At 40.0% G+C, this 14501-nt stretch overlaps 1 protein-coding gene across 3 annotated transcripts in view; it reads right to left on the bottom strand.

The window, feature by feature from the left end:
• Positions 1–753: 753 nt before the first annotated feature.
• Positions 754–14501, bottom strand: part of LOC101976251 (neuronal acetylcholine receptor subunit alpha-7) — a 109213-nt gene continuing 95465 nt past the window's right edge. For all 3 annotated transcript variants that reach the window (XM_078051307.1, XM_078051308.1, XM_078051309.1), the window contains 5 exons: positions 12439–12606; positions 10854–11048; positions 9820–9906; positions 8726–8835; positions 754–4505 (listed from right to left, as the gene is read on the bottom strand). In XM_078051307.1, coding sequence (XP_077907433.1) covers positions 3987–4505; positions 8726–8835; positions 9820–9906; positions 10854–11048; positions 12439–12606 — 1079 coding nt within the window. In that variant the 3' untranslated portion in view covers positions 754–3986. The remainder of the gene's footprint in view (positions 4506–8725; positions 8836–9819; positions 9907–10853; positions 11049–12438; positions 12607–14501) is intronic.

Here is a 14501-nt window from a genome sequence, read left to right as displayed (position 1 = left end):
AACCCAATGACTTTTCTAAACATCCAGTTTGAAAAAATGGGAAAAAAGTCATTCCATTGAAAATGATAGCAAAACAAAACATCTGCAAATAGACAAGAGATTCATAATGTAGAAAACCCAATGACTTTTCTAAACATCCAGTTTGAAAAAATGGAAAAAAGTCATTCCATTGAAAATGATAGCAAAACAAAACATCTGTAAAAAGACAAGAGATTCATAGAACCTGTTAAACAAAACCATAAAACTCAAATGAGTGACTTAAAATTTGACTTGAATACAAGCCTAGATTGTAGTGTTTCTGAATAGCAACACTCAATTTATAAATTGAGGCACAATTTTAAAAAATAATGCATATGACAGAGAAATAAAGAGAAAATGGCAGTTGATGGGTGTGTTAACATGAAACTATTGAATAAAGCTTTAGAAAAGGGGCGGGAGAGGGAGGGAGGGAGGGAGGGAGGGAGGGGAGGGAGAGAGAGAGAGGAGAGAAGAGAGAGAGAGAGAGAGAGAGAGAGAGAGAGGATATCAACAGAAGAAAAATAGACCCAAATGCTTAAAGAAACTAAGTTTACACATAAGGTGGCATTTTGAGCAAGTGGGGAGAATATTATTTTATTACAGAAACACATTGTTATATACTGGATTGACACCACTGATCACAGATTGGAGGGAAGAAATAGGGTCTTTACCTCTATTTCTTGCAATAAAAGATTCCCTTGAAGTCAGAAGATATAAACAAACGAAACCACAAAATTTTAGAAGAAAAAGTAAGTTTATTTATAATCTCAAAATCAGGAAGGCATTTAAATAAACTGTAAATAAATCCCAGTATCTGCAAAGAAAAATACAGATAAATTTACAACATAATATTATAAACATTCTATATGCCAATAAACAAGCAAACTAATAAACACATCAAAAGATAGATGATAAATTAAAATATTTCCAGATATAAGAGAAGAGCCTGACATGCATAAGAAAATTAATTAAGAAAAAAAAAGCCAAACAACCCAATTGAAAAACTGCATAAAAGTATAAATTTACAAAGATTGAAATTGCCAAAAAATCATTTGAAAAGATGTTCAACCTCACAATAGAATGAACTAAAGTCAGAATAATAGTACAATACCTTTTTTTTACCATGTTGGGAAAAAAATAAATTCAACAATATTTAGCACTAAAAGGCTAAGAAACTTGTCCTTTCATTGTACTCTTGGTGGGGTATCCACCGATTGGTGTCTGGAAGATAATCTGGCAATATCTATCACAATGCACAAAGCCTTATTGTCCAGCAATTTAATTTCTAACTGGAATTTCTACCAAGATATAATCACAAAAGTGTGGTAAAATATACACACAGAGATGATAAGTATAGATTTGCATATAAAAATAAAAACTGGAAATATCTACATGTTTACCAATAAAAGAAAAAATCAAATAAATTATGGTCCACTGAGGCAAAGGAATGCTAAGCAGCCATTTAGAGAAATAGAGGTAGATCTTCATATGTCACTGTGAAAGATCTCTAAGTCAGAACACTAGGTGCAGAGTGCTTTGCATAGCATGAGGGCTAGAATATGTCTTTCTCCATTCCCAACTCTCTCCTCCTTCAGCCCCCGCCCTTCTTTTCCTCCATTCTAGAATTGTCTCTGAAAACTCATCAGTGGAGGACAAAAAGGAATCTCTGTGGAGGACAAAAAGAGGCCTCTGTGGAGGACAAAAAGGGGAAGGGGGTGGCAGGAGGCTGCTTGGTTTTGTTTTGTGGTACAGGGGACTGAACACACAGATGCTCTACCTTTGTGCCAATTCCACACCTTTTTAATTTTTTTTTTTTTTTGAGGAAGGGTTTTCCCAAGTTGTTGAGGCTGGCCTCCAACTTGTGATTTCCTGCCTCAACTTCTCAAGTGACTAGGATAAGGAAGGTTTCTGTTTCTAACCATACACATTTTTCTAATTTTGTGGAGAGTTAATTCCTAATTATTATTATCAATGACAGAATAGTTATTTGGGTGGTCAAAATGATAAACTTTTATTTGCTTTTTATGTTTTTCTGTATAAAATACAAAATGAAAAATGTTCTCTTTTTTAAAGCAGAAAAGTATATGGTAGAGATTAATTTCATGTAACAATAAGAAACGAAGCTCTCTCTTTTTAAATCAAACACTTCTATTTGTTTCTAAAGACACCTCAATAGGAAAAACAAAAACAACATTGTGCATCATTTGTCCACACCATGTAGAATGGGTGGATGACCCTGCTCCAAATAGCATTTTGCTAGAGTCTTGTGGTTTATCAACCTTCTTGTTGTAAACAAGTTCTCTTAAGTTGCACACACAGGCACTTGCACATATGCACGCACCCATGCACACATAAAACACACAAACCTTCATTTTCTCTAAACAAGTGAATTTATAGGCATTACTCAGAAATTAGTGAAATGGATGGCAATTTCTTTTGATCTGAAAATCTAATCTTTCATGATGTGCCCCACTCAGTGGTTGGATGCAGATTAAAGATTTCTAGGAGCTCAGAAGCACAGTTTTGAGCTTTGAGCAGTTACTGAGTGACACAATAGAACCACAGAGGTTTTTCTTGGTGAATTACCTTCTGATCTCATTAAAAACAATAACAACCAAGAAGAGGCATAGTGATTACTACCTGCTAATCTCAGTGGGATATGGTGTCCCCTCTTAGGTTAAAAAATTGAAATTGTTCTTGTCTTTAGAACACATCTCCAGTGAATCACCCATTAACCCTGAGCCAACTTTCTGTGTTGAAACTGGGGTGAACAAGCTATAAGGAGGCAGATCCCCAAAAGTCAGAAACCAGGGCTTATTGCTGTGCAGCCTCTGATGTTCTGACAGCTCCTCCATGTTGACTGCTACTGATGGGCATCTCAGAAAGCCACCATCCCCTCCCCAGTTCTTACTACACAGGGGCCCAGAGAGGTCCCAGTCCCTGCCTCCTGGCCCTGTCACATGGAGAAAAAGCCAAATAATATGCTCATTTTACGATGTGCATTGGATGGACATTCTTCTAAAACGAATCATCTCCAACAAGTATGAAGCATCTAAGACATTCTTATTTTTAAAAAAGCACATTAAAGTGTGTAACTTAGCTTCAGTTATTCCTTCGAGCTGGTATTTCTCACAGAACCCTATTTGTCCTTTGAATTTTGCAGAACAGAACAGTGTCGAGGGGTAGCACGTGAATCTTGGGAGTCATCTAGGATCTACAGGGGACACAGCCTCTCATGCACACTTGACTGGGTCTGGTCCTATATTGGAATTGACACAAACTTGAGTCCCTCTGATTTTTCTCAAAAGAATAGGTTTGTAAAAATTAGTCAGCTGGTATAAACATAGTTTACAAGAAACACACACATACACACACAGTGTCTGTCTCATTCTCTTCTATAAACAGCATACAACTGTTCTCTCTACCGACTCTCATCGGTAGAGAAAAAATATATAGTTGAACTACAGAAAAGCCAGCAGATAGGTTTTAGTTTTTTTTTTCTTTCACAAGTCAATTATTAGAATGGATTTAGTGAGTGGTTTATTATCATTAGTTTTAATCTAGGTTTGTACACAGGCAAAAGCACACGTTGAATTTTTATGTGGGCCTTATGGCAAGTGACATGCAAGCATGCAAAACCAACTGTACAGGCCTGCCCTGGCAGTCTGGAGCCACAGAGATCTCTCTAAATGGCTCTCCAGAAAGAGAACAAATAGGCAAAATGACTGTACAGTGGCCCTGCTGAACATAGTGATGTGCCAATGGTATGCATAAGATATCAAACAGAAAAATACTAAGATCCTTTTACTGAAGGTAACAAGGAAACCTGTAACCATCAGGATTGACAGCCACAAAGGATACATCAGAGTTGTCACATTTAATGCTGCTGTGAGTTTACCACACAGAATTCTCACCAACAACCACTTTGCCTATCTGTGCATTTCCTACGTGTATAGAACTGGGTGATGTTATGCAAAGTCTTTGGACACAGCCTCCACGAAGTTTGGAGCTGACATGAGGATGCCAATGGTGCAGATGATGGTGAAGACTGAGAAGGCCATGAGGCACAGGCGGTCCACCACGCAGGCTGCAAACTTCCACTCACTACAGACAGCCTCACTCTCATCCTGGCAGCGGAAGCGGTTGGCAATGTAGCGGACCTCCTCCAGGATCTTGGCCAGGTCTGGGTCCCCCTCTGAGGGCTGTCCACCATGCAGAAGGTGCTCATCATGTGTAGGGGAACAAGCCATGCGGCCACACACAACCCCAGAGTCAGGGGTCGGGGCGCAGTGCATGCCCTCCAGGCCTCGGAAGCCGATGTACAGAAGGTTCCCGTTGCTGGTAGGAGGCCCTGCACTCGCACTCAACTCCACACTGGCCAGGCTGCAGCGTCGCTGCTTGTGCTGGCAAGCTGGGCGGACCTTGTCTTCCCCGGGCCTCTTCATGCGCAGGAACCATGCACACCAGTTAAGAAGAATGACTCTGGTCTGGGGGGACAAGAAAATGTTAAGAGAGGCCAAGAAGTGGATATTAACTGATCCTGAAAGCACTGTGATCCTACATAACAGGCCTGACTTTGTTGATCCTGGGGCTAACACGTTTCATCACCTCCCCAGTGATTCTATATGGGCAGGCGGTGCCAAAGCCTAACAACTGTTAGTCAAACATGAAGTGAGAATAAAAGCTATAACAGGTTTATCACCCTGGTTATGAGCTGATTTTTTTTCCCTGGGGTGGGCACACATGCTGCATTCTTTAAGAAGACAGCCTTGTCAGAGGAGGCCTGGCTTGGCAAGAATACCTCTGGGATAGGTAAACAACAAAAGTCACTTTCCCTCTCTGATCTTCACACATCTGTAACCAAGGACCTTCAGATCTAATCCTCTATCTCCCATACTGTGTGTAAGGCACCCTGGAAGACCACTGTAAATCACAGAGGCACTGGGAGATTTTAACATTCAAGGACAGCCCTTGAACACAAGGACCACTGATTTGAAATAGTTCAGGCTTTCAACATTAGATGGTCACATCTCGTGATGACATTATATCTTTGCAACACTGGTTTTCCAAGTTGCCCTGAAAAAAAAAAAATCAAGTTCCAATGTGAAACAAAAAAATGAAGACAGTGGTTTCCAATCTAATCCCAAGACTCAAGAGGATGTGCTGAATGTACCCTACAGGTGCTCTCATGATGTTAAGACATAAAAGCTAAATTGTTTCAACCTATGTAATAAAGACACTGTTGCGGAATATTTCCTCAGGTCTAGGAGCTCTGTGGAAAAATTCCTGAGACACCAATGTGCTGTGGACCAAGGAAGTCATAGAGCCCCTCATCTTAGGATCCCTTAGGCTACAGTGAACACCAAATAAAAGGATGTCTGGGAAAGTACTTATATTGAAAGTTGAAAGCAGAGTTGGCAAACTTTCTATAAAGAGACAGATGGTACATTTTTTAGATCTGCAGGCCACAGATCTCTGTTGCAACTACTCAGCTTACGAAGTAACAAACATAGAAAGGATGTAAACAGATGAGTATAACAATTTTCTAATAACACTGTATTTTAAAAAGTTTGTGGGCTAAATCTGACCAGCTGGGTCTCAGTTTGCCAAACTCTGGCTCAAGTGTATTATACACATTTGGTACCAATGTGCCTGAAGAAGTTTGTGAAAAATTACCATGTGAGTTTATATTATTTTTAACTCTCTTGGAAAGAGGGAAGACAGCTAATGTCCCAAAATAAGAAAAAAAAAAAGAAAGCATTTTTGAAGGCATCTCTAGATAACTATATAATTTTTGTAAGTTTCCCTAGATAAGTGTATAAAAAGGGAGCTCTTTTCCTAAAATCATCCAGATACCTATTTCACTTTTTGAGTATGGGAAAATTTCATCAGCAACCTAGCGGGTCTATCTCCATGTAGACAGAGATGGTAAGTTGTGAAGCTCATATCTGCAGGGCAGTCTTTCCTGACATTCATTTTTATGGTATCTTATCAAAGGTGACTGAAGCAAACAAGATCTGGGGGCAGGGAATGAGAAGAAGAAGGAAGAAGGAAGAAGGAAGAAGAAGAAGAAGAAACACTAAAATAATTTTCACTATAGCTTCAAAGATAGGCCTTTATTTCACAGTGTGCTTTCCACAGTAGGTGGCACTCTATATCCTAGGAAGCCTGGGTCTCCTGACCCTGGAGTGTTTTTCACCATCTGTGCCGTGGAGGAAAACATAAACCTCTGTGAAAACATCTAGGGTGAATTTGGCCCTCAAGAGACATGTCATCTCACTTGGGCCATTAAGAGCTCTAGGAAGTGAGCTTAATTCTCTCATTTTACACACAGATAAAATGAAGCTCCAAGACGCTAATTAATTGGCTCAAGGTCATACAATAAGCAAGTGGTTACACCAGGTAATGTACCTAGACCTCTGTAGCTTCATCAGTCAGAGACTACATGCTCTTTCAGAGTTCCAGTGACTTAGCCTAACTCCTTCTTGGAAATACCACAAAGTCTTCACCAGACCTTGAGGGAAGGTGTCCGATAGTGATTGCAACTATACCCAGATGCAACTGTGCACATGAGAGCCAAGCAGGGTCAGGCACTTTTCCAGCCATGACTGAATCTGCACATCCCCTGAGGCACAAATCCAGCTAATATGATCCACATTGCCAAGTCTATTTTTAATTCCATGGCATGAATTATTAGCTTTCAAGGCCAAAGCATCTCCAAAGATGAAATTATCCTCTTGGCACTTATCAAACTGTGCTCGTGACCTCTTCTGTTAGGTTATAGTTTTGTTTCTGACTGTGCAAATGTCACATAATGCCACTGCACTCAGCAGTATCTTCTTCAGAGCAACAGATCATTGTAAGAGTCCCTTGGAGGCTGTTTATGTTTTAAAAACACATGGAAGAAAAGAAAAATGTAGTATGCTATATAAAAATGAAATGTATACACTTTATATTTCATTTGTAGCCAATTGGTTTTAACAAGCTCTTATGCTAAGAGGTGAAAAATTAGCATATGCTTTTAATTAAGATTTTTCACAAGAGCAGAGTGCTATCAGGTCATTAAAAATGGTTTTGCATCTGTGTTTCATTCCCTTATCTCCATATCAGTTGAATAACTAATAAGAAATAAGTGTTCATATTTTCATAAACAAACACTAAAAGGAAAAAAGAAGAAATTCATTTGAATGTTTCAATATTGGTGGTGGGAGCAGGGTGAAGGGTGGGAATAGGAGCTCAATTTTCTTAGGTATAGTGTTAATATGATGTACACTTTTGAAACAGGTAAATGTATCTAAATGTATCATCTGCTTCAAACAGAAAGAAGGACAGACAGACAGACAAAAAATAAACTAGAAGCCTACTCTCATATCTGTCCTGGCATCTTTTCCAAGTGTGTCAAATATATGAGAAAGTCAGATGAGAATGTAGTTGCATACGTGCAAATGAATCCCATTTTTTAAAGGGGGTGGGCACTTCTCAAAACAAGTCTCACATATGGTAGCAATGTGACCTATGCAGGAGGCATCATCATTTTAGGTTGAGTGACACTGCTGCTGGCACTATAAGTTACTGGTGAGTTTTTACTAAGTATATGAGAAGAGTGTACATGAAAAGGAACTTGAGGGGGAAACAGTAAATTTGCAAGCCCAATATTTTAAAAAAGTGATCTTCCCTTAGTTAACTTGTAGGTAACTATGAACCACTGCACATTGAATGTTCTTAGAAAGCCCAGAAACTTTCTGTTCCTGGAGAGTATATAAATGCATCTCATACTTTATGCTACGTTTAGCATGGTGGTGATTCCTAGACTTTCTTCTGGGCTTAAATACAAACTAATGGGTCTCTAAAGACAGGTTCCTTTGGGGATAGAAGAGATTTTTCCATCCTAGACTAAACACTCTGGACAGGAAGACCAAGAAGGTCTGCAGGGTCCACATGAGCATGGGAGGTGAAAACTCAGGTTTTGTTCTGGTGACATGGGGAAACTCCTGGCCCTGGCTCAGTTCTAATCAAGTTATTCCATTTTTTTCCCATCCCCTTTCCTTTCTCTACTAGTAACCTATCTACCTTTACATTATAGGGTTTCCATTAGATTATGTTTCTATGTGTATTAAGTGTATGTACACTTGGGCCCTTTATATCTGCAGGTTCCATATCCATGGATTTGACCAACATTTAAGAAAATAACTGCATCTGTACTAAACATGTACAGACTTGTTTTTCCATTATTCTCTAAACAAAATCTAAAAGATTTTTGGTATCTACAGGCAATCCTGAAATCAATTTTCTGCAGATACGGAAGGGTAGCTATGTTTTTGTATAGCTCATTCTGTTGTGAAGCCCTCACCGTGTTGCTAAGTGTGTCATCAGTTGCTTTCTACTGTTGCAAAATTCTCCAATTTGGCCATGCAAAAGAATAGTTTTTAGAAACACTCTGTTAGCAAAATACACAGGCAGCCAGTTATGTGAGCCATGCTCTGGGATGTCAGGTTAAAACACTGTCATAGGATAGATACTAAGAGGCGCACTCACCATAACTACACTCTCTGAAAAGAGGTTGAAGTCAGAGAGGTGAAGTCATATGAAAAACAGACCCGTTTGTTTTGGAGTGCTAATTTGGGGGCTGGTTTTTAAAACAGATAAACCATATGAAGACTCTGCTTTAGGGAGGGGCTCTGACTCCATGGGAGTGAGCGGAACGTACCCACTTAGGCATCTTGCCCCCATCAGGGTCATGGTGGTGATACTGCAGCACAATCACTGTCACCACAACAGAGAGGCCCACAATGATCATGGTGCTGGCAAAGTACTGGGCTGTGAAGAGAACAGACACAGAGTGAGATCTGAGGCCCCAGGAGCACTGAAAGTCACAGGAGGAGTGTGCAGACCTCGCTCTCTTACTGTCAGTGACTGGCTGTCTGGGCCAGGCCTATAGCCCACTGCCCACACCCCTGGTGGGAAGCGGGCAGCTTAGAACCCAAAGACCTGACTTCCCGTCACTGTATAGGAGTGGTACCTCCCATAATAAACCTCATAGGTGCTGGCAGAATGCTGCTTTGCAGCCTCACAACTGAATTGGAGGATTTGCTTCCCTGACAAGGAATAGAACCCCAGCTGCAGTAGTGAGACTATCAAATTCTAACCACTAGACTGGGTATCCTTTTGTATGGTTCCATTTATTTCCATACAGGAAGGTGCAAAGCACCTGTCATTCCTCCCCGAGCAGAAGGTCATGCCTCATACCTGTCTTGGACAAAACATATATTTCCCCCAAATACTTATTATATGGAGACCCTGAGTTATTCCTGGAAACAATGACTAAGAGTTAAATTGTATGTTTCTCCCTTTGTAACAAAACATTTGTAGGCAAACAAGGTCTCAACCAAAATAATGAATCTCTAATGATAAAATCTTTGACCTCAAAGCAAGAACAAGTGGGAGAATTATGGTATAATAGGCAATTTTGCATGTTTTTTTCTTTGAGATGGGAGTCTCACTATGTTGCCCTGGTTGGTTTTGAACTCTTGGGTTCAAGTGATCCTCTTGCCTCAGCCTCCTGAGTACTAGCACCACAGTGGCACACCACCACTCCTAGCCATTTCAGTAACTTAAATCCTAACCACAAAGTTGAATATCCTCTTCCCACTATTTGGGCCCAAGTGAACAGAGGCAATAGATGAGGGAGCAATACAGCTCTTCAGGGCATGAAGGACACATTTCTACTCTTTGCATCTACTGGGAAATGCTAGGGACTCTCTAAATCTGTAGTTCTAGAAAGGAGCCTGACTCTTGACTTACCTATCAATGGCACTGAATCAGATGTTGCAGGCATAATCTCTGCTACAAGCAGCATGAAGACAGTTAGAGACAGTAAAACTGTGATCCCTAAAACAAACACACAGAAGATCCTCAGACAAAACAGGCAACAAGTTCTAAATTCCCTCTACCAGTAATCGGGTCATCTAACCTGAGTTTCAAAGAATTAAGGAGTTGCTGGGGAAAGGCTTTGGGACAGATGGTTTCTTACATATGGGCATTTAAATGTTTTTCTGGAGGAAAGTCTCTATCACCTGTCAAAGTCCCAAAAGAATCTCTGACAAAGACAATTTTTGGAATCAGAAATTTGGAGGAATCAACACAGAACAATTATCTGTCAGTTTCTTTACCGCAATATTATTGAGAGGTACCTCCACACAGCGGGAAAAGAAACCTTGCAGTCAGAAGGCCTGGTTTCAGGTTTTGACTCTGCCATTTACTAGCTGTGTGATCTTAGAAAAGTTATGTAATGTTCTGAACCTTGTACTCAGAAGGTGAAATGTTTGTGATTGATGAACTGAGACACTGAGAAATTCTTTGAGATATTTAAAAAGTCATTTCACCATTCAAAGTTTTACTTTACTTATCTTCATATGGAAGCAACTGTAAGGAATCATGCTGCATACAATAGACAAATGCAAGCTGAAACCGAGCTAAACTCTTCCCTGTCCACAATGAAGGCTGACTTGTTGCCACCATGGAGAAAAAGCACAGGCACTTTCGGGCATAATCAAACTAGCTGGTCCTCCATGGGTGAATCCATACTCTTTGTAGGATCAGAGGATTCCAGGATCCTGTGTTATTCTCAGGAGGGTACATCCATCCAGTTTGGAGCACAAATCAGGAGCCTATGATACTCTGGAGCTGCTTTGGTCTAAGAGGTTCATGAAGAATAAGTCAGGCAGGCCCTTGGGACCCCAAAATACATCCCTGTACCATCTACAGTGAACCCTCCAGAGCTGACCTAAAGGAAGGGCCTCCAGTCTCAGACTCTTGCCAAAGATATGGGCACTTACCAAGGGAGATTTTCTCCCCAGAGTCTGCAGGGAGCAAGAACACTAGCAGGGCCAGAGCTGAGATGAGTACACAGGGGATGAGCAGATTAAGGCCATAGTAGAGTGTCCTGCGGCGCATGGTTACCGTGTAGGTGACATCTGGGTATGGCTCTTTGCAGCACTCATAAAACTTCTCACTCCTTTTGCCTGGAATTCCTGCATGGGGAGGAGGAGAAAAGGAACTATCATTTGAAAACATAATTACTGTGTTTGTTTCCATGTATATACCACACACGAGCATAGCCCTGGAGTTTGCTAAGTACTAAAAATCCTGGTAACTGATGTTTGAACAAACCCTTGCTAGTTTGTTATAAAATTGTTTTAAGGTATCTCAGTGATACTTAAGCAAATGGGTAAATATTCTTTTGAAGGATTATAAGTACATAAAAGTACATAAGAATAAATTATGCACTTTCAATTTTTATCATTATAAAAGTAATTATAGTCATGAGCCACATAATGATGCTTCTGTCAAAGATGAAACAAGTGAATCTGGGGTTGTGGCTCAGTGGTAGAGTACCCATTTGGCTTTCATGAGGCACTGGGTTTGATTCCCCAGCACCAAAAAGCAAACAAATAAAAAAGAAATTGATAAAAAATGTGCTTCAGTTTTATATCACCTACTGAACTATAGCTGTCTCAGTTTGTGTATGTACAGTGTATGTTGCTTGCATAATGACAAAATCATGCAACAAAGCATTTCAGAATGCATATTCAGTGTTAAGTGAATCTTAACTACATTGCTTTTCCATTTTAAATGGCTGTTGATAAAATAAAAGTGAAAATGACTGCAGAGTAGTAAAAAAAATGTTTTTCTAAGTCTTAGAGATTTGCTGACAGGGTAGATTGCAAGATAAATTTCATGTTGAGAACTGAATCTTACAGAAGGAACAATTTTTTCAGAATCTAACAATTCCTTGCAAGATGTGAGGAATGCTACAATGACCAGTTTGCCTCCTGAGCTGGACAATCCAATGGACTATGAAATTTATGATCACCCTGATTTGCATCCATTTCCAACTACTAGAGTTGCCTCAATCTTGTTGATCTTTTTCCCCAAATGCTAAGCTTTTATACCCACTTCTTGTTATAAACCCCAAGCTCAACTATCCCTAAGCAGACTTGTTCAGTGTGTAGCCAAACCCATTTCCCAATATTTGTAAATGTGTTTTGCTCCTGAATAAAACTGTTTTTACTTTATCTGAACCTCATTTATGACATTCACACTGTTGATTGAAAGTTGCTGTGCAATCATATTTTAGCAATGGCGTGGACTTGAAGATGTCACCAGCACTGACTTGTTTAAACATGTCCTCACCAAGCTGCAAATTCCTCCTGAAAGTGTTAGATTCACTCATTGTTGTTGGTTTCTCATCCTATAGCTCTCAGTAAATGATGAAGAATGCTGCAGAGTTCAAAAAATGCTCACACTGGAAAGGTCAGTGGAAAATCCCTAACTTTTAAACTTCAACAGGAAGAAAGCAGTTTTTTGGGTTTTTTTTTGTTTTTCCCCAGGCTGCAAGTCTTGTGTCTTTGCTGGGCTTACCCACGAGATCCCATTCTCCGTTGGGGATATAGCCACTGATATCTGCCTCCTGCATCTGCAGGTCCAAGGACCACCCTCCATAAGACCAGGATCCAAACTTCAGTTTGCAATGCTGCACGTCAAAGGGGAACCAGCGCACATCAATATAGCAGGAGCTCTTGAATATGCCTGTGTTAGTGATGAAAACAACCAGAAGGCTGAAGTGGAAGACAACTGAGATGGATTCAAAATACACAGCAGTCCCTCTAGACCATGTTGCACCTTCAAACTGCTTCTAAACCTACCCAGAAAAAAATTGTATATATTTTATCTATCTATCAATTGAGCAATCTATTGATCTATCAATCTATCTTGCAAACCTCTAGACAAGCAGCTCACCTAAAGCTTCACTGTCTTTTGAAATTCAAAAATCATGACAGCTTCTGTTGAAGAAGACTTCTCAGGGCTTTTTGTGCAAAGAAATTAGTTTTATAAACTTGTATTTGCTCTGTGCATCAGACTTAATAGTAGGAGAAAAATAAAGAACATTATAAAAAAAAACCCTCAAAGGAATTAATAAAAATGCTCAAGAATCTAAAGTATGGGGGCATGTATTTCTGTGTGGGTATGTTTGGTCTGGGAAGGCATTTTATTTAGCTAACCAATTGGGAAAATATGTGGTTATCTAGAAATAAATGTGGAGGATTCTAGATCAAGAATAGAACAACAGGCTGGGGTTATGGCTCATTGGTAGAGCGCTTGCCTAGCTTATGTGAAGCACTGGGTTCGATTTCAGTACTACATAAAAATAAATAAGTAAAGATATTGTGTCCATCTATAATTAAAATAAAAATAAAAATACAACAAAACCTGACAGGTGTAAGCCCAAGAGAATACAAGGAAGGGTTTCCACTGAAAGAGGAAGTTCAGGCTCTGTTAAGTTGAAAGTGAATTTCCCGGAAGGTCATGAAGATGAAATCATTCTAGTTTTTATTTTTATGCCCTGTTCTCTTCCCTGCTCAGAGAAGATTGAGCAACACTAGAAGGCATGATTGGCTTAAGTGTCCCACTGCTGGTGGGGAAAGGCAGGTACTTTGTAAATGTCAACTATCAAGTTAAATAAAGACCATAGGGAGGCAGGGACTCAAAGTGCCTTGAAAACCCAGACTTCACCTCACAGCCAAGTTGTGAACAGATAATAAATTATTTGCCCCCTCAAGGTCCTCTAAACATGATTTGCAGCATTATTTCAAATGTTTATAGGAATCTGGAAGTCTTAACTGACACTCCCCTTCCATTAGTAGTGTGGATTCCCCCAAACCCAGACTATTTGCAAGTTAAAACATTCTATAACTATACAATTCCATTTCTACGAAAAAATCCAAGAAAGACACAGAAAACAGATCTGTAGTTGCCTGGGGCTGGCTGTGGGAGTGGGGATTAACTGCAAATAGGCAAAAGAGATCTTTGTGGAGGGAAGGGAATGCTCTAAAATGGGATTGTGGTAATGGTTGCACAACTCTAAATTTACTAAAAATCACTGAATCATGTACTTAAAATGTATGATATGTAAATTCTACCTCCATAAAGCTATTAAAAATAAATGCATAAAATGAAGCAGGAAAAGTCACGTTATAATCAAGTCTCTATTTCAAAACCCACACCCAAAACACTCTTTTATACCCATGTAACACTAAGCATCACTAAGCAGGGGCAGAGCAGTGTCCCAGAACCAGCCCTACATGACCCCAAGGCACAGGGAGTTCTGTACCCTTCCTTCCAGTGTAAGGCATTGTCCCAGGTCACAACACAATGTGTCCCGTCCTGACCAGACTCCCAAGGCCACTGAGGAAGGGTCATAGGATGGAGTCTCACAGAGTCTGTTGCGTTCAGAGGATTTGAGGGTCCAGAGTGTTGCCCTGGTAGCTGAAGATAAACTCAGTCCTAAGAACAATTTGCAGCAACATATTCCTCTACCCTGGAGACTACTGGACACCATCTTCTAAAATGGCCCTTATAATGGCACTCATAACAGAAGCTATAACTTGCAGGCCGGTTGAAAAGGAACTCAGATGTGCTGGAAG

The sequence above is a fragment of the Ictidomys tridecemlineatus genome, chromosome 5 (assembly GCF_052094955.1).
Source record: "Ictidomys tridecemlineatus isolate mIctTri1 chromosome 5, mIctTri1.hap1, whole genome shotgun sequence".
In the NCBI taxonomy this organism is placed as follows: Eukaryota; Metazoa; Chordata; class Mammalia; order Rodentia; family Sciuridae; genus Ictidomys; species Ictidomys tridecemlineatus.
The sequence above is the reverse complement of the archived record's forward strand: the minus strand, read 5'-3'. Positions and strand labels throughout refer to the sequence as shown.